The sequence below is a fragment of the Pholcus phalangioides genome, unplaced genomic scaffold (assembly GCF_987345545.1).
Source record: "Pholcus phalangioides strain wild (caught in Gottingen) unplaced genomic scaffold, Ppha-v1.0 ptg000017l_1, whole genome shotgun sequence".
Taxonomy (NCBI): domain Eukaryota; kingdom Metazoa; phylum Arthropoda; class Arachnida; order Araneae; family Pholcidae; genus Pholcus; species Pholcus phalangioides.
Window position 1 is genome coordinate 63,829,459 of NW_028301610.1, and position 24,406 is coordinate 63,853,864.

General features: G+C 39.9%; 1 protein-coding gene across 1 annotated transcript in view; it reads right to left on the reverse strand.

Annotated features, from left to right (window-relative positions):
* The window catches only part of LOC149074627 (dermonecrotic toxin SpeSicTox-betaIIA1-like), an 80,324-nt gene extending 65,993 nt beyond the window's left edge, over nt 1-14,331 (reverse strand). Inside the window, exon 1 of the mRNA XM_089247002.1 lies at nt 14,173-14,331. Within this exon, the coding sequence (XP_089103128.1) occupies nt 14,173-14,226 (54 nt within the window). The 5' untranslated portion in view covers nt 14,227-14,331. The remainder of the gene's footprint in view (nt 1-14,172) is intronic.
* Nucleotides 14,332-24,406: the final 10,075 nt, after the last annotated feature.

Sequence of the window (24,406 nt, forward strand, 5' to 3'; positions counted from 1 at the left end):
CATCTTGCAGTACTTGTCTTGCGTCTCGTTTTGTCCTGTACATGTTTGTCTTCTGTGTCCAACCCCTCATTGTGGGCCCCGCTCAGGCGGGGAGGGGTCCTCCCGGATGGGGCATTGCTTCTAGCGTATGCTCCATCCGGGACGCTGTCTACCTGCGTGTTTGCCGTGCGTGGAGACCCGTAAGGCTGGAGATGGGGATCCTGGTTAGCCTGATGCGCTAGCTTTGGCCTCGGATTCAGCCGAAACGGGAGGCCTGGATTAGCCCCGTCTGGGTCAATCGGCTGGTCGCCTCGGTGGCTGAAGGGGTTACACTACTGGGCAGGTAGAGGGGCCGGGCCTGCCGGACGTCGTTGAGGTTTGTTGGTGCTGCTTCACGGCGATCTTGGATCTTGAACGCGTCTGCTCGCCTGCTTCGGTGGTGTATAGCTCCTACCTAACCTGGCGTTGCTACTAACCTTCATTGGTTACGTGTGCGCGTCCCCTTGTAGGGCTCCATGGTGGGCATGGTCGGTAGGGGCCGAACACATTATCTCCAAAATGGGGAAAAATCAAAATGCACCAAAACGTCAAAGAACTGCTATGAGCGAAACTATTGTCACTGATCCTGCTCCTACTGTTTCATTTTTCTTCCTGCATTGTACTGACACTGATAAACCGCTGGCCAAAGTGTCACCATTCATAATAGACAAAGCTCTCTAAGGTGCAATAGGCATATTAAAATCAGTGAAGGCTCTTCGTTCAGGAGACCTTCTCATTGAAACTAACACACCTAAACAATCCGAACTCGTTCAAAAGCTCACATCTCTTGGAGACATTCCAATAATAGTCAAAATCCATCTCACGTTGAATTATTCACGTGGTGTGATTTCAGATACTAACTTGATTAATATGGATGAAGAACTACTAACAGAGGAGCTGGCGTCTCAAGGCGTAACATCTGCCAAACATATCATGAGCCGCAAAGATGGCAATCCAGCTCCATCACGTAACATAATCCTGACATTCTCATCACCGACATTGCCGAAAGATATTAAGATCGGTTATTATAGCCTCAAAATCCGCCCATACATACCTAACCCCGTAAGATGTTTCAACTGCTAGAAATTCGGTCACTCACGAACGGCATGCCGCAGTCAACCCACCTGCGCAAAATGCGGTGAGAAGGACCACATTTCGGACAACTGCACTTCAACATCATTCAAGTGCGTCAATTGCGGTGGCATTCACCCCGCATTTGACAGGAAGTGTCCGAAATGGAACGAAGAAAAAGAGATCCAGAAGATCAAGGTCCTTAAGAACATCTCGTATATCGAAGCACGTCGTCGCATAACATCTAACCAAGCTCCAATAGTTGGTAAATCATACGCCAATACGACTTCACAATCACCGACTACTAACAAGATTAACAATGTAACAAAAGTTTCTATTACATCTCAGACCGAACCAATTGCTAACACATCCACTCAAACTTCATCCAATCAACCATGCAATAGTTGTGGCTGCTGTTGCTCCGCTGGATTCCGGAGGGAGTCCACTACCTCCGAAGAAGAAGCGGGAAAAGCAACAGCGAACACATTCAAAATATCTACTGGTACCAAACCGAAGATTAGTTCTGGAAATAAAACAAAAAAGAAACCTTTCAAGACGGGGTATTCCAAAAAAGCCATACAGAGAGCTTTAACACATCCCACCGTTAAAAATGTGTCACTTATCGATGATACATCGATTGGTGACATGGATCTTGACAATCCTACAGAATCCGGTACTACCCGCCGCAAGATTGACCGGAATAAATTTAAGGACCTTGAACCGTCTACTTCTATTTGAAATTTGAATTTATGGCCAATGACACTATCATCAGCGATGTGAGGGATATTGCGGATACCATCGCCGCCCATTTCGCCACTGTTTCCAGTGATGCGAATTATCCCCCATCGTTTCATCCCATTAAATCATCGGCCGAATGTACATCGTACACCTTCCGGCCTTTTACACCGGAGGGGTACAATTCATTGTTCACCCTTCATGAACTGACGACGGCCTTGCAGCGAAGTCCTGACTCAGCTGTAGGGCCCGATGCCATTCATTATTCCATGATTCGGCATCTCTCACCAGAATCACTCTCACATTTACTCATATTATTTAATCGGATCTGGGTCAGTCATTCATTTCCTGACACCTGGCGAGTAGCCATTGTTCTTGCATTCCCGAAGCCTGGCAAAAACCTATTGCTTTGACCAGTTGTCTATGTAAGCTCATGGAACGCATGGTCAACTATCGCCTTATGCACTACCTTGAGGTTAACAATATTTTATCGAAACATCAAAGCGGCTTTAGACGGTTCAGGTCCACAACATGCAATTTGTTACGTCTTGAGACATCAATAAGACAAGCATTTGTGAAGAGGGAGCATATGCTAGCCATATTTTTCGACATAGAAAAGGCCTACGACCGTACTTGGAGGCACGGAATTCTTTCCGACCTCTATAATAGCGGCTTGCGGGGCAACTTTCCCATTTTCATTAAGAACTTTCTTGCTCGCCGCATCTTTCAGGTACGGATCGGAAGCACGTTATCAGCTCCCCAAATTCAAGAACAAGGTGTACCTCAAGGTAGCCTTTTAAGTGTAACTCTTTTTATTTTAAGACTCAACGGGGTGTTGAACCAACTCCCGTTGTCTGCCACTGGCGCACTCTACGTGGATGATCTGTTAATATCGTATCAATCAGTGAATATGAGGTCAGCCGAGAGACAATTACAAACCGCTCTCAACAAGATTAGCAAGTGGGCTCATAATAACGGCTTTTCATTCTCCGCTGACAAGACTGTTGCTATGCACTTTTGTCGGCGTCGAGACCTACATGATGACCCACAATTGTTTCTCAATAACAATCTAATACCTATTGTAGAAAATACTAAATTCCTCGGCATCACATTTGACAAGAAACTCACTTTCAAACCTCAAATTGCGCAATTAAGAGCTCGTTGCATGAAGACGATGGACCTCTTGAAGGTCATCTCTTCTACATCGTGGGGAGCTGACCGTAAGTCGCTCCTCCACTTCTGAAGTTCTGCTCACCCGGTTACGCATAGGACACAGTCGCCTCACACAATCATATTTGTTATTACGAGAGAGTCGGCCACAGTGCCCACATTGTCAAAGTCCATTGACCATTGCTCATGCTTTTACTTGTTCATATCATCGTCATCATTTTACGACCGCTTTTGGTCAAAGTCATCTTTCACTTCATGACATTTTAAATGACCACAGCGATGCATCTCGCATTTTTAAATTCATCGAAGCTCGACTACGGCTCCATTGTATACGGGTCGGCACCTCGGAGCCATCTGAGTGTGCTCGACCCAGTCCACCATCTCGCCCTACGGATTTGTTCTGGAGCTTTCCGGACGTCTCCAATATAGAGCCTGTATGTCGAATGCAACGAGCCATCACTGACATCAAGACGCCAGCAACTTTCCCTGAAATATTATATCAAAATGAAGTCTTTTCCAGATCATCCACTTCATCGTGTCATTTTTAATCCCTCATTTCATAGACTATTTGCTGCTCGCCCTTCATGTGTTCCATCTTACGGTCTTCGTATGAGGGCACTTGTGGAAGAACTAGAATTAGACATCAGTCGTGTGGCCCCAGTTGCTTGGCAACTGGCACCATGGGAGCAGTCTTTGCCAGATGTCTCTCTTTCATTATCATTATACCCTAGAGCCACCACAGCAGATGTCATATATCGACAGATATTCTTTAGGCACAGGGGTAGGTACAACAGGTACTTCCCCATATATACCGACGGCTCCAAGAGCCCTGGGCATGTCGGTTGTGCCTACATCTGCTGTGAGGAGACATCTTTCAAACTTCCAGACACATTCACTATATATTCGGCAGAACTGTACGGAATCGTTCAGGCTCTACGTCATATACGACGCAAACGCCACCGACGATGCATCATCTATAGCGACTCTCTCAGCGCATTACAAGCACTGTGTTCCTGTACGTTTCACACTCATCCATTCATTCATGCCATTTTTCATGAACTGCATTACCTCATTCATCATGGTACCACAGTAAAATTTTACTGGGTACCAGGTCATGTTGGAATACCGGGCAACGAAAAAGCAGACACCGCAGCTCGAACAACAACTAACATTGACAATAACCTTTTGGTACCTGCCAGTGACCACTTCTCAATCCTCCGGGAAGTGATGCATCGCCGCTGGCAGGAGCACTGGAACAATGAAGTTAATAATAAACTGCATGCCATCAAGCCCACACTTGGCCATTGGCGTTCGAGCTGGAGAACTAACCGAAAGGAGGAAGTTCTGCTCACCCGGTTACGCATAGGACACAGTCGCCTCACACAATCATATTTGTTATTACGAGAGAGTCGGCCACAGTGCCCACATTGTCAAAGTCCATTGACCATTGCTCATGCTTTTACTTGTTCATATCATCGTCATCATTTTACGACCGCTTTTGGTCAAAGTCATCTTTCACTTCATGACATTTTAAATGACCACAGCGATGCATCTCGCATTTTTAAATTCATCAAAGCCATTGGTTTTTATAACAAATTATAGATTTTTACAATTCATGTCATTGTTTTATGCTTTACTTTGCTTTTTATCATGCATGATTTTAGTATTTTGACATGACAAAAGGATGATTTTTCTTATTTTTATAATTTGTTTTGGCGCAGTTTGACCAAATTGGTCCTTGCGCCAGAAAATTTAAAATCCAATCCATTACACTTGCTTACATGCTATTTACTTCAAGATTTTAGAAAAGGATACATATATTCTTTGAAAAGGTCTTATCGTTGCTTGTTTCGCTGATTTGTTTTTATACGCAAAAAATATAGTTCATTTTCTCCGGTTCTTCAAAATTTTTCTAGAAGAATATAAAAGTGTGTGAATACTAAAAAAAAAAATAATTCAAATAATTCTCCTTAAGTGAGAGACGTATAAACGGGGTGATTTCACACGTACTCGCGCAAAACTTCTCCTTCTATAGCCACTTATCATGATATGTCATATACAATTTTTTTACATTGGGGTACTGTACATATAACTATTTCGAGACTTCTATGCACCTGAAGCCCTTGGGCTATACCTAAGCAGGTCCATCTGCTTAAGGCTGCCGGCACACTACGGTTCGGCTGGCGCGGTTGATCTTATCAGCAACCGTGAAATTTTGCGTGAAAAACACACTGCTGTTAGCAACCGGGTTTTTTTATTTTTTTATGTCACGTGACATCTCGGGATTGGCTAAATTTTTTTCGCCAAGCTGAAGTTGGCTCCAGTTAGCATGCAAATTCGTGCTCATAAGCTGCATTGCAGTAAAACCCCGTCTTAACGGATACTCCCTCTTTTACGGACAAATAATAATTTACAGATGTATAATATAAAAACGTATGAATTTCAAACCTCTTTTTAACGGTCACCCATTTTACATGTATTTAATTTTTTTGTCCTGTCCGTGTTCACAAAAAGGAGTGGGTTTTACTGTATATACTAATAAAAATATTCATGTAATGAAATTTAATTTTCTGTAACAATATTTGCCATTTGAAATTAATTCAGAGTTGAAGAAAGACAGCCTACAAGTTGACCCATTTTTGATGCTTTTACGATTCGTGACCAAATCGCACAAATTTTTTTATATATGATGACTGGAATCATCATAATTAATTTAAATAACATATATATTAAAAAACTATTTAAGCACTGACTATATTAAGCACTGACTGATGCTCCGAACTCCGAGCCAGACAGGAGCGCAAATGTTAACCTTTCATCTCTCCTTCAATATTAAAAGGGGGCGCCAAAATGCGTGCTTGCCCCGGCTGACCACGCATGTCGTTGTGGCCCTGTACATAAGTATGTATGTTGCAAGGTTTAAGGTACATACAGGGCCGCAGCTGGATACTTTTTTAACTGGAGCTAGCAAGCTTTTGGCGTCCCCGTGTAAGGAAAGGTTAGGAGTGGTGTTAAAGGGGCAATTCGGCGCCCCCTCTAGTTCAGCACTCGATACAGTGGACCCGCTCTCCCTAGTTGCGGCTTTGTAAATCAAAAACTGCTTGAAAAGAACGGTAGGTGTGAAAATTGTCTTAGTGCACTCTTCGATATTACCCGCATACAACGTTTTGCCTAGATCAGCGGTTCTCAATCTTTTTTGACCCACAGAGCCCTTTCCAGTATATAATTTCTATGGTGGAGCCCCGTAGGCCTATTTTTTATTTATTCATCAAAGTTACTGATTTATTTTTATTCAAAAATATTAATAATTATTTTTTTCAAATTTACTGGTTCTTTTTTTAATTTCCTCGAGGGCCGCGGAGCCCTTGGGAGTTCACACGGAGCACCGGTTGAGAACCGCTGGACTAGATGGTTTTTTTTTCATTGCAAAAACAACAGATAGACAGCCACATTCATATACGATACAAAAATTAATACCAAAAAGACAGAATAATGAAAGCAAAACACACACAATGCAGCTCTTAGGGACATATTTCATCCCCGGTTCATACTTAGGCTTTTAATAAATGTTTCAAAAGTTTGATATGGAGAATTTGCAAATATAAAAATATATTCCTTCAGATGTCTGATTATTTTTACTTCTAATTTTTTATGAATTTATTGTAAATGGTTGGGCCCCGTGGTAATTTGTACTCTTTTGGATGAGGTAACTAATTGGTTTTTTGCTGACACGTTATAATCGGGATCCAATGCATTTCATTCAAGTGTTCTAAAATATACATCTCGGTTTTAGCGTAATCACGTTAGTTTATGAATGTCATTATAACCGAGTTTTAATGTGTGCTCATGTAGAGCAAAAAAATTTCACTAGTTAGAAATTTTTTTTTTCTTCATTGGTTTTTTTTATTGTTATCAGTGCAAAAGCGCCAAACAAAGAATTAGCTTCTGTCGAATAGAACTTCACCATACAGTTCTTCGAATTTGTCTTTTCCCCTCATTTTTATGGCAACCTGAGAAGGAGAGCAATTCCTTTGTCCAGTGCATCCGAAATCCCGTCACCCTCCTTGTCAAACCACTTAATAGACAATGGAAGAGAGCAACCGCAGGTCCAGCCGAACCGTCATCAGGGAGCTCAAGCCTTTGCAATACATGATGGCAGCTTTCCGGTTACCCCAACCGTCCAAAAAAATTTGGATTTTCTCGGTTGAAAAAACCGCGCTCAGCGGTTGCAGTTGTATCTGTGCGTTGACAGAATAAAACTATAGATGATGCCTTCCCCCCCAACCTCAACCGCGTCCAACCGCGCAGTAGTCAGGTCCCAGCCTAAAAGGGCGGAAAGGTACAGCGTTTACGAGTGAAGTTCGATAATGCTTTCAGGATGAGCACCCGCAAAGACCATATAATCGCCATTAAGAAAGACGACTATAGGTCAGTCGCATATATTTGGCTGGCTTATTTGAATATTTTCAGATAGTTTTCATTAGCGTCTAAGTTTTCGGTAGCGAAGGTTTGTGTGCTCTGTCTATACATTTCTGTTGGTAAAAACATGGAGTTTTGCAAAACCGAACGTGGAAATGATATGTTGGTTTATGAGGGTTACTTGTATATCCAGGAGAGGAAATATCAAGATAAAACGATATGGAAATGCAGAGAGTGGCATAAAAACAAATGTAAAGGTCGTCTTCATGTTAAAGAAGATAATGTTGTGAAATGCATTTGTCATAATCATGTGCCCGATGCCGGAAAAGTTGCTGTTGCAAAAGCAAATAAAAACTGGAGGGTTCAGGCCTCAACTTCGCGGTGTTCTACGAGTGAGTTGGTAGCTGATTTTATTAAAGAAATTCCAGAAGCAGCTGTCAACGAAACTCCGTCTGTAAGTAATCTGAGAAGGACTGTGCGGAGATATCGGGGTGAGTTGAATAAATATCCGGTGAATCCTCGGAATTTATGTGAACTTGTACTTGATGAACCTCACACTTTAACCTCTGATGGTAAACGATTCCTTCTCTTTGATAATGGATTTTCATCACATTCCCGAATTTTGATTTTCGGGACTGATGAAAATCTTCATCTTCTGTCTCGAGAAGTTAATTGGTTCTGTGATGGAACATTTAAGACAGTTCCTCTGCTCTTCAATCAATTGTATTGTATACATGTGTTATCACATTCAGAAGTTTTTCCCACACTGTACGTTTTGATGGAAAACAGGAGGGAAGAAAATTATCGCGATGTTCTGAGAGCATTAAAACATCTGAGATCAGACTTGAATCCTGCAACAGTTATGTCAGACTTTGAACGCGCAGCAATTTCTGCTTTCCAAAAAGAGTTTCCGAACGTCAAATCCAACGGGTGTTTTTTTCATTTTACGCAATGTTTATGGAGAAAAGTTCAAGAGTTTGGTTTACAAAGGAAGTATTCTGAAGACGTCGAGTTTTCGGTTCAGTTACGGATGCTGAATGCACTGGCTTTCGTTCCTGAAAACAAAGTGGTGCCGATTTTCGAAGAACTTGTCAGTTCAGACTATTATGCTCAAAATGAGGAAGAACTACTTCAAATCGTGAATTATTTTGAAGAAACTTGGATCGGAAAATGCAATTCACAGGGTGTTCGACAAAGACCTATGTTTCCTCATGATATATGGAACTTGCATGAGGCAGCGAAAGCAAGTATGCCGAAAACGAATAACGCCGTAGAAGGATGGCATAGGGGACTCGCTTCTTTGGCTTCAGGGCATCACCTCTCAATATTCAAATTTATTGAACTCCTGAAGAAAGACTACATTTTGACCAGACGAAAATTTCAGGAGTTGGAGTGCGGTAGAAGAGAGCACCAGCAAAAAAAAGTTTATCGAGACTCTGCAGAGCGAATCCAAAAAATTGTAAGCAGTTTCGATGATGGAAATGCTCTTAATTATTTGAGAGCTCTAGCTAGAAACTTTCAGCTTCAAGTCTAAATGGACGTTGTCTCTCTAAGGACGTTGGAAAACGTAATTACTTTCAAATACTTTTCAAGCTTGCTATCTGTATGTAGCGTAGTTGACCTTATAGTTAAAAGTTGTTTCTCTACACATTTCATGTTCCGAAATTACAAAAAAAATTTAATGCAATCGCGAATGAATAATTATTACTTTTCTTTATTTGAATTTTTGTTGTATCATAAAAGATAGATATTAAACGGATTACAAAGTAATGTGTTACTTTTTAAATTAAATTGTTTGAATTCAATTTAAATTCAAATAAATTGAAAACTTTTCTTACGTTTCGTTAAAAAAAGAAAAGAAAAAAAATTATAGTAGTTTAAAATAGCATCACTTATTATTCCATTAATCATCATCAGGCTTTTTATTACGATATTCAGGTTATATAAGTGTTTATATAAAATGGTATTTACTAAAAGGTACTGAAAGTAAGTAAAAGTTTAGATATTGTGGGGTGTTATGTACGATATGAATTCTTTTAAAATAATTATCCTGATAAATGTAGGCTATAATCAGAGGCGGATTTATGGCTTTACCACCTGTGAACTATTCAAACCTTGCCTCCCTTTTCCCTTTCTAATTTGTGTTCTTGATCACCAATTACTCAAATTTGTTGCGCCGCCCCCTTGAACTTGTCATTCTCTCCCCACCCAGAAACTACGCCTCTGAATATAATCCTATATTCTTTTCTAATGTTAATTCACTCGAGTTGCAAGAAGAAATTTTTAATAATCGTCGACTGGAGCCGTATGAGTGTCATGTACAAAAAGTTACATATAACGGGCTAATTAAAAACCTGATTTAATTTTTTCTATTTGAGAGTTGTAATTTTAAAGTTGAAAAAATAAATTAATCAAAAATTGATTGACATTTGCAGTGGCGTCGGAGACAGCGATGCTGTGGGTGCCCACGGTACTTTATGGAATGGGTTTACGCACCCAGAGATTTGATTCAGAAATCAAAATTTCCTATGTTAAGATTCAGACAAGAACCCACAAGTTCCAAACACTTCCGGCGTCCTTGGCCGGAGTCAGAACTGCGAACATGAAGAAGCCATTGAGGGGGCTGAAAATTGTCATTCGTTCCGTATATACGGCACTCAAACCTACATGCCAGCCTTGGAACCAAGCCTTTCCGTAGTGACAATGTTCATCATCGGGAAAGTTGGGGGGGGGGGGGGACAAAACTTTTTTTTTTCAATAAAAAATCTCGAAGAAAAAAAATCGAAACAAATTTTTTTGGGGGGAGGGGCAATCCCCATTGCAAATCTTTTTCTCGTTTTGTTTTTCCAACTCAAATCAATTTCCTTCAACTTTTGAAAGAAAGTTGTGAACTAGCAGTAATACCTGGCTCTACCCGGGTTTTCTTCATACACTGGGAGCATTAAAACAGTGACAAACCATTGCAACAAAAGTAGGCATTCCAAAAATCATTGTTGCTGGACAGTTTTTTTACCCTTTCATGCATTTGCTATAAGTTGGGACCTGTTTGGTACATATACAAAATTTTGCAAAGATCGGTATGGAATTGTAGATTTGTATAGAGTACACACAGGAAATCAATTTTATATACATAGGTTTCGAGTTATTTGTCCCAATCTGCGAATGAAAGTTGAACTGTCTTTTATTTATCAAAAATAACTTTAGGCGATGATAAGTTCTCTTAGTGTAAACCGCAACTTTTTCCGCCAATTGGTTGATTTGTAATTAATTTGATAATTATTCTTGGCTTGCTATTTATTCTTTGGAGATTCTGTCTTTGCGTGACTTCATTTTGTACTCTCGATACGATAATTGAATTCAAAGAAATCCTTGAACAAAAGTAATTTCTAAAAAAAAACAGACTTCCGTACTTTTTACGATTTTGCCGAAATTCCGTATTTTAAGGTAGAAATCCGTAGAAACTACTGAAAATTTTTCGTAGTAGTTAGAAAGTATTCCCGTACGCAGGAGGCGGAAAAGTTCATTGTATACTCATGAATTATTTGGAGGGGGATCTCCGCCCCTCAAAAAATTTATTGGGGGGGGGGGGGGTGAAATGGCCTCAGCCACAAGGTTCCCTTGCTTATGACCGGAGTGTCTGAATATTATCATAATAATGCAAGATGATTTGAAATGTACATGACGTTGCGAAAAAATAATTTAAAAATAAGACTTTTACAGCTGTTAGGTATAGAAACTTAGGCCGGTATTACACTATAAAAGTTTTCTAAAAGTCCTTTTATAAAACTTGAAAAATTCAACCAATAAGATTATCGGTTGCATTTGCTCGAATGTAACATATGAACTTTATTGGTTGAATTTTTTGAGTTTTATAAAAGGGATTTTATCAAACTTTTATAGTGTAATATCAGCCTAATGCCAGTATTACACTATAAAAGTTTGATAAAATCCCTTGTATAAAACTCAAAAAATCCAACCAATAAAGTTCATAGGTTACATTCGAGCAAATGCAACCGATAATCTTATTGGTTGAATTTTTCAAGTTTTATAAAAGGACTTTTAGAACACTTTCATAGTGTAATGCTGGGCTTAGAAATATTGTCGGTAAAAAATTCCTCAAAGATGTATTCTCTACATAGCAGATATATATTCAATAGTGAATTAGGGCCATTCAAGTATTACGTAAGCAGATTTTCAGCCATTTTTGACTCTCCCCCTTGTCAGCAAAAATCAGCAAAACACTGACCCCTATCCCCTCCCCTGTCAGCAAAATTTCACCAGCAGCTTAGAACATTTCATATCTTCAAAAAGGGGTGGTTGATGTCGTAAGCGACCTTCAAACCGCCCCCCCCCGTCATCAAAAGTCAACAAATCCGAAACTCCCTCCCCGATCCTGACGTAATACTTGAATGACCCCTTAGGCAAATTGCGCTTTGGGATGGGCATTGATCCTAATTTATCATCTTGGTGTGTTCCCGCAACACCCCTCGCTGCGAAAAACGGAGATCCCGCCAGAAAGCGGGAGTATGGCTTATACGGTGAAAGTTGAATTTTGAAAATTTATTTTATCGCAATTTATCATCTTGGTGTGTTCCCGCAACACCCCTCGCTGCGAGAAACGGAGATCCCGCCAGAAAGCGGGAGTATGGCTTATACCGTGAAAGTTGAATTTTGAAAATTAATTTTATCGCAATTTATCATCTTGGTGTGTTCCCCCAACTCCCCTCGCTGCGAGAAATGGAGATCCCGCCAGAAAGCGGGAAGTGTGGTATGAATACCATGAAAACTGAATTTTAAAAATTTATTTGATCGACGTACTGACTCTGCGACAAATTTGTACCGCGACGAACTGATTCTGCGACAAATTCGTACCGCGACGAACTGACTCTGCGACAAATTTGTACCGCGACGAAATGAGTCTGCGACAAATTTGCACCGCGACGAAATGAGTCTGCGACAAATTTGCACCGCGACGAACTGACTCTGCGACAAATTTGTACCGCGACGAAATGAGTCTGCGACAAATTTGCACCGCGACGAACTGACTCTGCGACAAATTTGCACCGCGACGAACTGACTCTGCGACAAATTTGTACCGCGACGAGTTTGTAGCACGACGAATTGACGCTGCGACAAATTGATTGCGACGAATTGTCGCGCGACAAGTTGAGCGCGACGAATTGACCTAGACCCCTCTGTACACAGTGAAATCTCGATACTTTACTGACCAAGAAAAAATATCGTTGTAAAGGGATTATCGTGCGCACGGTTATATCGACAGCAGGGCCGGAACTAAAGGGGGGCATGGGGCAACTGCTCCGGGCGGCAATATCAGGTGGGAACAAAGAACACCTTTATAAAATTATCGAATTTTAAAGTTGTGGCGGCGGCAAAATAATGTTTTCCCCGGTCGGAAAAAATCCTAGTTACGGAGTTGATCAACAGACAGCTTTTGAATATTTGACTACAGGAATGTCCTTCATAAATATGGTTGTAGAGGAATTCATCGTTATATCGTTGAGGTGAGGTGTCACTCTATGTAAGGATTTTTGAATAGACGTTATGATTATCTTAATCCTCAGCTATAAGAGGCAAATGCTGGATAATGGCCACAAATCGATAAAATTTAAAAGGTGGTGATAGAACTGTAAAAATTTCATAATGTCTTGGTAGAAACGACAAGAAACACATTTTAAAATTATAACTTTATATTCTTGTTGGGGGAGGGGGCATCTTCGACTGCCAGTTCCCCTTTTCTCTTCACATCATATTTTGTTTATTTCGTACCACTTCGTCAGAGTGCTATGAAAAATTACATGTGAAAACACCAGCTTACAGACGAATTTTACAATGTTAAAGCAACAAAAGATCAATGAGATTCATCAAGGACCCTCTGAAATGGGTCAATTGCTCCATGAGGCTCCCTCAGCTTGCAGTCCTGTTACACTCCCCACTAGGGCAACGAAAAAGTTTGTATTCATTTTTCCAATGACTTCAACCTAGAAGCGGGGAGCCAATACGAAGATTTTTGGTGGGTTCCGTAAGGGGATTCATGTCGGGCATTCGCTTTAGCAAACTTTTTACTATTAAAGCAACAAAAATCCATGAGATCCACCAAAGAACCGCCAAAATGAAACCTGACAACTTCTCCACGGGGGCCTTCAAGCTGGAGCCCTGTCACACTTCCTCCTGTGATGACCACGAAAAAAAAGCTATTTGCAACCACAAAATGCTATGGGCCCCCACATCCAGTAGCGGAGACCCAATGCACACATTTTTAGTGGGGCCATATACTGAATTTATTTCGGGCTTTTGCTATTGCGAATTTTAGTGTTAAAAACAAAAAAAAAAAAAAAGATTCATCCACGGCCCCTCAAGGTGAAACCTGTCAACTTCCCCATGAAGGTATCTGTCGAATGGTCAACCCTAGGTATCCGGACCCTGTGTGTTGGGAACACTGGTGATATATACATATCTCGCGGTACATACGCATAACTTGATCCCAATAGGTCAAACGTTTCCCGATATATTCGGGAGTTAAATGACCCAAAATCGTAACCGATTTCAGTTGCATAGAAACAGGCATATGTTGAGTTTGTGGTTTTATATTAGAGTAGAAATTCTTCCACACCTGAAATATTTATTTTAATATATATACCTTCGGGGTCTCTTTAATGTCTGTTTATTTCTAATCGATTTGTGCTTTTGAAAATATGAGTAAAAATTTCTAGTGAGATATACATAATGAATAATACTCACCTCGTGAAGTAAAATCCAACATGCGGTAACAAAAACACCAAATCTTTTAAACATATTTCACTGCAACAATTATCTTTGCCACTGTCATAAATAGAAATTGCATGTTTATTTGAAACATTTCATCGTACTTTTTCATCGATTCTTTTTCGTTATTATTCTAATCGCTTTTAACAATATCTTTGTATTTCACACTCTAATCTTGACAAAAAAGAAAAATTATGAAATAAAACCACACATTTTTTCTTGTCAAGATAACGTTATCAACTTTTTTTTTTTTTTGTTATTTTCAGGCAACGAATTGTGATTAAACAAAAGAACAGTTTCGAGCTAGAGTGAATACGGCAATGAAATATTCGACATCACATCGATTGTGGTGAAGTTTTGTTGGATGAACTACTAATGTTTAATGGAGCAAAACCAGACTAAAGATATATAATAGACGTGACTTGTAAAACTTGTCGATCATTTGATCATTTTCTGCACACGAGGGCTAATTAGACCGGGACCTATAATTTATTGCCGATTCCGAACGGCAGGCTTATTTTTTATACTCGTCGAGAGGTTGGTGCGCTAACCCCTCGATGGGGGACTCCCTGCGGTAGCAATTTTTTGCTGCGGTCAAGTCGCCGTTTTTTTCTTTCTTGTCCCCCTGTGTCAGGAAAGTTTTCTGACAAGGACGAACCGGGTATCGAACTCGCGACACCTCTAAACATCCTTTGGTACTTTAGGCGAGTATCTTATCGACCGGGCTACCGCGCCCAAAACTTGTCGAACGTGAAGAAAAGATCAGCAGCACTGTTGGGGAAAGAACAGGTTCTGCGCTATTACATTTGGCTCGTTTTCGCAGAACCTGGTGATTTCATGTCAATGCTAGGATATTGCTGTAACGAAATTTGACTCGATCAAGTTGATATTTATTTTTTGATTTCAATTAAATTTAATTTAATTTGGACAAACTTTCCTTCATTCATTCTTTTGTAAAATATTTAGGGAGTATCAGATTTGAAAAAAAATCAATTATATAATATAAACAAATATTGAAAAACGAAATTTTTTTATTTTCCATAAGGGATAATTCCTAATAATTTAAGACTTTTGAGTTTTTAATATTTATTATATAGCCGATCTCTTATGTATACATACATACATACACAGCCTATTTCATTTATATTTTTAAATATTCTCTTTTCATTCACTTTGCCACTTTTAATTTCAAAACTTTATTTTCACCGGGAATTATTAAAACAAAAAAATTATCTTCCAAGAACATTACAATATTACAATTACTCTAAATCATACATTTATTATGAGTATATAATGCATCATATACTGTATTATGTTATTTAATGTAACACATTCACACACTCATACCATATTCATTAATGAAATATTCAAATAACAAGCAAAAGTTTCATTTCCAACATTCCTGAAAAACCTTTTATAACCTTATCACACAAAAATGTAAACTCTTACATAATATTTCAGGAATAAAATAAATTTTTCAAGAAAACTGCAAAACCTCATCGCGTCAGTACTTTTTCTAAATTATAAAAAAATGAAATTTCGTGTAAAGTGTATATGTAACATGTGTAACCTCTTCGCTCCAGAAGTATACATATGTGAATCTCCATTTTTTAGGCATTAAGTAGTTTTTAGAATGATCCTTTCTTCAAGTTAACATCTCAGATACACACAGGGACGCCGGAACGTATCTGCTCGTATTGCTAAAGCAATACCAATCATTTGAATGGTATTGCTCAGCAATACCGTCTCCGCCGTCGTTGGGAACGGACGTGCTATTATCGCGCTCCGCTCACCGACACGCCAGTGCGCCATTTTGTGTCTTTCTTTGTGTTTTTCTTCGTTCTCGTGAGTTTTACTTAGCGTGTTGTTTATTGTTGGGTCATATTCTGCGGTGATTTTCTTTTTTTTTAGCGCACGTTGGATTGTGAGATAAGTGGTTTTTTTTTTATATTGCTCTCATTTTTTTTTAAATTTTCGTTGTGTATTTTCGATCGACTTATATTTATTTTTCTCGTTCGCATTTCATTTTCGTTGTTTTCTCGCCAGGTTCGCTCGCTTCTTTGATATAAGTTCGTAGGTTTTGGACGTTAGTGTTAGCAAACAGTGTATACTTTTTCCCGGGTACTCTCAATAACGTTGTTTTCCTTCCATTTGGGCCTATTGTTGTAGTGTTAGTGTTTTGAGATAGTTAGCTAATTCTAATAAGTATAAATTGTACTTCGTAGCTTAATATTTTTTTTTAGAGGGTGTTGTATTCTTTATATACATATTTATTTTATTCTTCGTGATTTAGTGCTGAGCATTCTACTTTACGTAATTTTTTCGTATAATCTCTTACGTATATTTTGCATGGTAATGTATTTTACATTATTTTAATTTCCAGTTAACGTTTCTCATTTTCGTATTGTTAAGTATTATTATTATTATCTAGCTTTAGCAATAGTGTTAGTATGCCTCGACCTCGACTATTGTTGTGTAGAGCTTGCGACGGGAGGTTTCCCTGGTCTAGGGGTATAGTAGCTGATAGTTTCAATTGTAAAGGGTGCTTGGATAGAAAAAGGCTGGAACACGAGGTCGAAGCTTTACGGGAAAAAGTTAGGGTGCTAGAGGGTCCGGTTATAACGGACCCTCTGGTCGTCGAGCCACCTGTTGATGAAGAAGCAATCTCCACGAACAACGACATTTTAGAGGGCGAATGGGTGGTCGTGGATGAGGTAGAGGGGGATAGTGATAGGGGTTTAATCATCGGCGATTCTATGGTTAGGGAACTTGGGAACCGAGTGTGTAGGGATTTTCGGGGTTTCGAGCGCTGTTGTCTTCCTGGGGGGAAGATTGGCAACGTTCGAGACGTTTTTCATCGCCGAAAGTTGCCCTTGCGGGTGATTCTGTGGGTGGGAACAAATCAGGTAGGAGCGAATATTAGTGAGTCTCTGTCAGAATACCGGGATTTACTATTATCCGCTAGGGAGGGGGGTTCAGATGTGGCAGTGATTCCAGTGCTGCCAAGGGGTAGTAGGGGATATAGGAGTAGGATCCACCAATTCAATATAGGCCTGAAGGACATTTGCTCCTCACTTGGGGTCACGTTCTTGGAGCTTCCCGCATTTACCGATAGGTGGCTTCGTTCGGATGGGATCCATCTAAATAAGAGAGGGGTCTGGGAGGTTTACGATAGTCTTAGGTCAGGTTTTTTACTCCCAGACCACGTAGTCGGGAATGCGGGTTAGTTAATGATAATCACAACAGTACTGACGGGGAATTACCCACCTCTGACTTGGATGGCTTCTCGATTGACAACAAACCACCGGGCAAATTAAAATGTGTGTTAATAAATGCCAGGAGCTTGGGTAACAAGAAAGATTTTTTAGAAACTATGATAGTTGTGGAGGACTTGGATCTTATAGCCATTACAGAATCTTGGGCAAACGATGGGGATGAATCTTTCTTACACATCTCCGGATACGATACTTTTTTGAGAAATAGATCTGATAGGAAAGGGGGTGGAGTGTTGATATACGTGAAATCATGTTTGAAGGCTAGAGAGTGTAACGTGCAGAGAAGTGATATTGAAACCATATGGGTTGAACTTGAGAACAAAAGACGTCATAAGCTTATTGTTGGGGTTTGTTACAATCCACCGAATAGGGATCAAAACTATATCGCCAAAATGCATGATGAAATTTCCTACATGTGTAAGCGAAAGAGGGTTCTCATACTAGGGGATTTCAATTACCCAGGTATTGATTGGGAGAACCTTTCATCTGGAAATCAGTATGAAAGAGACTTTCTTAAGTTGGTGCTCGAAAATTTTTTGTATCGGCATGTATCAGAAGCCACTAGGGGTACTGCTATTTTGGATTTAGTTCTTACTAGTTCTGAGGATCTAGTTGAACATGTTTCGGTGGGGGAAGAGTTTTCTTCCAGTGATCATCGTATCGTCAGATTTCTCTGTAACTTTTCCTCGGGTAAGGTTGATAACAAAAGACTGGTTCCTTGTTTTCAGAGAACTAACTTTGATGTTTTGCGAAGAAGGTTAGCGGAAGTTTTCAAAGACCGGTTGGAATCAGTAGGGGTGGTAAGTCAATGGGAAGAATTTAGTACGAAGCTGTCCTCTGTTTTGCACGACGTCATACCCTTTGTTCGAAAAAAGCGTGTTTGTACATCACACCCTCTATGGTTCACGGATAGCGTGCGGAACCTTTATCTTGAAAAGAAAAGAGCATTCAGAGAGTATAAAAGTGGACGAGGTGACCTATCATTGTTTACTGATAAAAGAAGACTGTTGAAGAAAGCGATAAGGGATAGTAAAAAGCAAGTTGAATCTAGGTTGGCAGATAACATTGGCTCTGACCCAAAATCATTTTTTCGATACGTCAATAATGGATGTAAGGGGACAGTTGGCCCCCTCTCGATAGGAGGCTCAAAAGTAGAGAGCAATGTAGGCATGTGTAGTGCTTTCAATGACTTTTTCGCGTCGGTTTTTAATGGAGATAATGATATTCGATATACGGGTGTTGCATGGGGTAATAAAACGCTCAACGATATTCAAGTGGAAGACGTGGAGGTCCTAAATCTTCTAAGAAATGTATGTGCAAGCAAAGCACCAGGACCAGATGATATCTATCCCAGGGTTCTCAGGGAAGGTGCTAATGAATTGTTGGGGCCAGTCGCACAGATATACAGGAGTAGTGTTGCTGAGGGTATCGTCCCGAGAGATTGGAAACTGGCTAACGTTGTTCCGATATTTAAGAAGGGTAGTAGAGAAGTGGTGTCTAATTATCGTCCAGTGAGTTTGACGAGCTCCATCTCGAAAATTTTGGAAATTATCATCAAAAGGCAGTTTGTGAAGTGGATAGACGAGAATAATGTATTGTCGGATAATCAGCATGGGTTCAGGAAGGGGAAGTCATGTGTAACTAACCTCCTTTGCTTCTATGATTACGTGACTAAGGCTTTGGGTAAGAGCAAAAATGTCGACGTGGTTTACCTTGATTTCCAGAAGGCATTCGATCGGGTCCAACATGGCAAACTCTTGAAGCGTTTACACGAGATTGGAATAGGGGGCAACTTGCTGAATTGGATAGAATCGTGGTTAAGAGATAGGTCGCAACGAGTTATGGTGAACGGGGAATTCTCTGGTTGGACAGACGTCACAAGTGGAGTTCCTCAGGGAAGTGTCCTTGGCCCCATACTTTTTTCACTTTTTATCGATAAACTCGATCAGGGTATCGATGGAATTACTAGCAAATTCGCAGATGATGTGAAGCTAATGGGGTTAATCGGAAATGAAAGCGATAGGGAGTTGCTCCAGACCAACTTAAACAAGATTGCAGCATGGGCAAATGAATGGAGCATGACGTTTAGCGTAGATAAGTGCATGGTCGCTCATTTTGGTTCGAACAACCCACGGTTCTCTTACGAGTTGAATGGTGTCACTATCCCGGATGCAATTAGAGTCACCGATTTGGGAATTCTCATTGACGAGCGACTTAAGTTTTCTGAACATTGTTCAGCGGTTGTCAAAAAATCGAATAGAATGCTTGGTCTCATTTTCAAAAAGGTCATTCTTCCGCTTTTTCGAGGCTTAGTTCGTCCTGGACTGGAGTATGCTGTATGGTTTTGGAGACCATACCTACAGAGGGACATAGACTTGGTTGAAGGGGTGCAGAGAAGAGCTACGCGTGTCCTTATTGGGACACAGGGCTTGAGTTATGAAGAAAGACTTCATTTTTTGAATATGTTTACATTGGATGAACGCAGGGGTCGAGGAGATATGATCGAAGTGTTCAAAATTTTCAATGGGATGGATAGGATGGACCATGAACTTTTAGTACACCGCCAATCGACTGCTTTTACAAGGGGACACCAGTATCGATTGGTGAGGGACAATGCAAGGTTATGGTGTCGCAGGGAATTTTTCTCCAATAGGGTTGTTAATAAATGGAATAGCTTACCCCCGGAGGTAGTAAATTGTAACACAATTGACACGTTTAAAAAGAAATACGATAAACATGTTGGGGTAAATCGAGAAGCTATCCATTCTTAGAATAAGACAACCATAAGTATTCTTTATGGGCATTGTATAATATTTTATCATGTGTATATATTGTTTGTAATTTGTGTTAATTGCATTTTTAATTGGGTTGCTGTATTTTTGAAACATATGACAACCATATTTTTATGGGCATCTTTTTATCAGCCACCTCGTTGGGCATTTTGCCTGTTGTGGCGTTGTATTTGTATTTGTATTTGTATAATACCAATCATACCAATCACCATTTGAACATAGCTCAAATATTGCACTGAAAGTGCATTTTTTTAATTAAAAGTTTTGAAGAAATACCCTTTCCTTGTGAGGAATTGCATAGCTGTAGCTCTTTTTGTTTGCTAGTCATTTCACGTCCAAGGGACTTTCCCATACACCCTGTATATCCATTAAGCATGAGAATAAAATGAGCATCATAGAATCTGAATACCACAACGGTAGTCACAGCAATAGACTTGAGACAGTACGTTTCATCGCCGATTTCAGACGTATCTGAACCCTTTGAGTGGTTTAACTAGATATCTCGCCTTCTTATTTTAGCATTAACTTTACAATCTCTCTCTCAGTGGAACACTTTTCCCTATACCAATGGTTCACAAACTTTTGTCGACCACTGCTCCCTTGCCTAATTCATGATTTGTCAGCGGCTCTTCAGGATAGATTAATAGATATTTTCCCGTATAAACATTTTCCGTAACTTCTTCAAAGCATAGATAGGTGCACATATCAATATCTCAAGCTCGCCGAGACACCTCACATAAGGGTTGGCGATGCCCCTAGAAACAGTGACGCACACTTTGAGAAAGCTGCTTTATACCATAGGCGGAGATAGTCATGGAGGTCTGGGGAAGGGCACGATGATGCCAATTCCTATATAAATATATACATTAGATTAGTCGACTCCCCCTTTAACGCTGGGGAGGGGGGGGGGCATCGTATCTCCGCCCATGCTCAATACCCATTACTTTTTCATTACTTTATACTCATTTACTGCTGAAAATCATAAGGAAGCTTATTGCTCTTATGCCATGTATAAAAGGGATAAGAAACATCAATCAATAGTCTCATCAATGTAGTTAAAAATACAAAAAAAAAGTCGCTGAGAAAATAAAATTTGAAAAATAATAATAAATACAATAATGACAGCTTTGTTATCTGAAGTTTATACCACAAAAAAAAAAATCATACTACAGAATCGTTTATTCCAGAGCTATTACCAAAATTAAAATTCAAAGCTCAACATAAGTATAAATAAACACACACATAGAAACATGTATTAAAAACATCCTAGTGAAATGAGATGCTGTATATTGAGATTCATAGACGAAGGAGAAATGGTTCGACGTTTGTATTTCCATTTTTCCCGACTTACAAATACAAATACAACGCCACAACAGACAAAATGCCCAACGAGGTGGCTGATAAAAAGATGCCCATAAAAATATGGATGCCATATATTTCAAAAATACAGCAACCCAATTAAAAATGCAATTAACACAAATTATAAACAATATATACACATGATAAAATATTATACAACGCCCATAAAGAATACTTATGGTTGTCTTATTCTATGAATGGATAGCTTCTCGATTTACCCCAACATGTTTATCGTATTTCTTTTTAAACGTGTCAATTGTGTTACAATTTACTACCTCCGGGGGTAAGCTATTCCATTTATTAACAACCCTATTAGAGAAAAACTCCCTGTGACACCATAACCTTGCATTGTCCCTCAACAATCGATACTGGTGTCCCCTTGTAAAAGCAGTCGATTGGCGGTGTACTAAAAGTTCATGGTCCATCCTATCCATCCCATTGAAAATTTTGAACACTTCGATCATATCTCCTCGACACCTGCGTTCATCCAATGTAAACATGTTCAAAAAATGAAGTCTCTCTTCATAACTCAAGCCCTGTGTGCCAATAAGGACACGCGTAGCTCTTCTCTGCAGCCCTTCAACCAAGTCTATGTCCCTCTGTAGGTATGGTCTCCAAAACCTTACAGCATACTCCAGTCCAGGATGAACTAAGCCTCGAAAAAGCGGAAGAATGACTTTAGGAGAACGCGAAGAGACCTTTTTGAAAATGAGACCAAGCATTCTATTCGCTTTTTTGACCACCGCTGAACAATGTTCAGAAAACCTAAGTCGCTCGTCAATGAGAATTCCCAAGTCGGTGACCCTAGTTGCATCCGGGATAGTGACACCATTCAACTCGTAAGAGAACCGTGGGTTGTTCGAACAAAAATGAGCGACCATGCACTTATCTACGCTAAACGTCATGCTCCATTCATTTGCCCATGCTGCAATCCTGTTTAAGTTGGTCTGGAGCAACTCCCTATCGCTTTCATTCCCGATTACCCCCATTAGCTTCACATCATCTGCGAATTTGCTAGTAATCCCATCGATACCCTGATCGACTTTGTCGATAAAAAGTGAAAAAAGTATGGGGCCAAAGACACTTCCCTGAGGAACTCCACTTGTGACGTCTGTCCAACCAGAGAATTCCCCGTTCACCATAACTCGTTGCGACCTATCTCTTAACCACGATTCTATCCAATTCAGCAAGTTGCCCCCTATTCCAATCTAGTGTAAACGCTTCAAGAGTTTGCCATGTTGGACCCGATCGAATGCCTTCTGGAAATCAAGGTAAACAACGTCGACATTTTTGCTCTTACCCAAAGCCTTAGTCACGTAATCGTAGAAACAAAGGAGGTTAGTTACACATGACTTCCCCTTCCTGAACCCATGCTGATTATCCGACAATACATTATTCTCGTCTATCCACTTCACAAATTGCCTTTTAATGATAATTTCCAAAATGTTCAAGAGGGAGCTCGTCAAACTCACTGGACGATAATTTGACACCACTTCTCTACTGCCCTTCTTAAATATCGGAACAACGTTAGCCAGTTTCCAATCTCTCGGGACGATACTCCCTCAGCAACACTACTCCTGTATATTCTTCTTGCAGTGTGAAGGAAAAAATACATAAATGACTTCAAATAAAAAGGGAAGATACACAATGTTTTAATTATCACCAGGAAACCTCTCCGCTACTACTTCCAGAACGCATGTAAATAATCATTTTAGCATTCTATATTTACAGAAGACAAATCTCAACAATGATTCTTGTGCACGAAAGAAAAGATGATTCGATAAACGAGATCAAACACTGTGATCGCATGCACCACGAAAATCTCTTTCCTGAACATACATGCATACACAAATTATACATCATGTTGTACAATGGAAAAGTGAAGGAACATTTTTTGAGTAATTAAAAAAAAGTATTTTAATTAAATCACTATATTTACATGTTTTTTTTTTCCATTACTTTTCCGTACTGCCAACGGTAAAAGCCACCATCTACCCCCCTCACCCACGGAGAACCTATTCATAGAATCAGAATTTTAAGGCGATTGCTGGCTCTAAGTCACCAATGAATTCATGTTTGAGAAGTCTGCACACTTTCCCAGACGTCTGGCTTGCTCATTATCCCCTAGGGTTGACAAAACAGAATTTTACTTAAAAAAGGGCACCATTAACCAAATGTCGTTGTCATTTTCTTCTAACCATTGTGATTTGTTTTGTGGTGTTCAAATCAAAGCCGGCACCACGGGGAATTGCAAACGCATATAGCTTCTTTTTTCCTCGGAACCAAATATTTCTATAGGGAGAGGAAAAGATCGTTTTGCAAGACCCATTCAACACATGCGTTCAATTAACAATATTTCAGCAGTCGGTCTTTTTTTTCTACTCAGCGAAAAAAAAGCCGCTGATAGCATACAATTAGGCTAACGGCACACTACGGTTCTGCTGGCGCGGTTGATCTTATCAGCAACCGTGGAATTTCGCGTGAAACACATACTGCTGTTAGCAACCGGGGATTTTTATTTTTTAATGTCACGTGGCATTTCGGGAATAGCTAAATTATTTTCGCCAAGCTGAAGTTGGCTACGATTATCATGCAAATTCGTGCTCATAAGTTGCATTGCAGTAAAACCCCTCTTAACGGACACTCCTCAGATGCGGTCACCCACCTCTTTTACGGCCAAATAATAATTTACAATTGTATAATATATAAAAGTATGTATTTCAAACCCCTGATTAACGATCACCCCTCTTTCACGGACGAATTTTTTAGTCCTGTCAGTGTCCG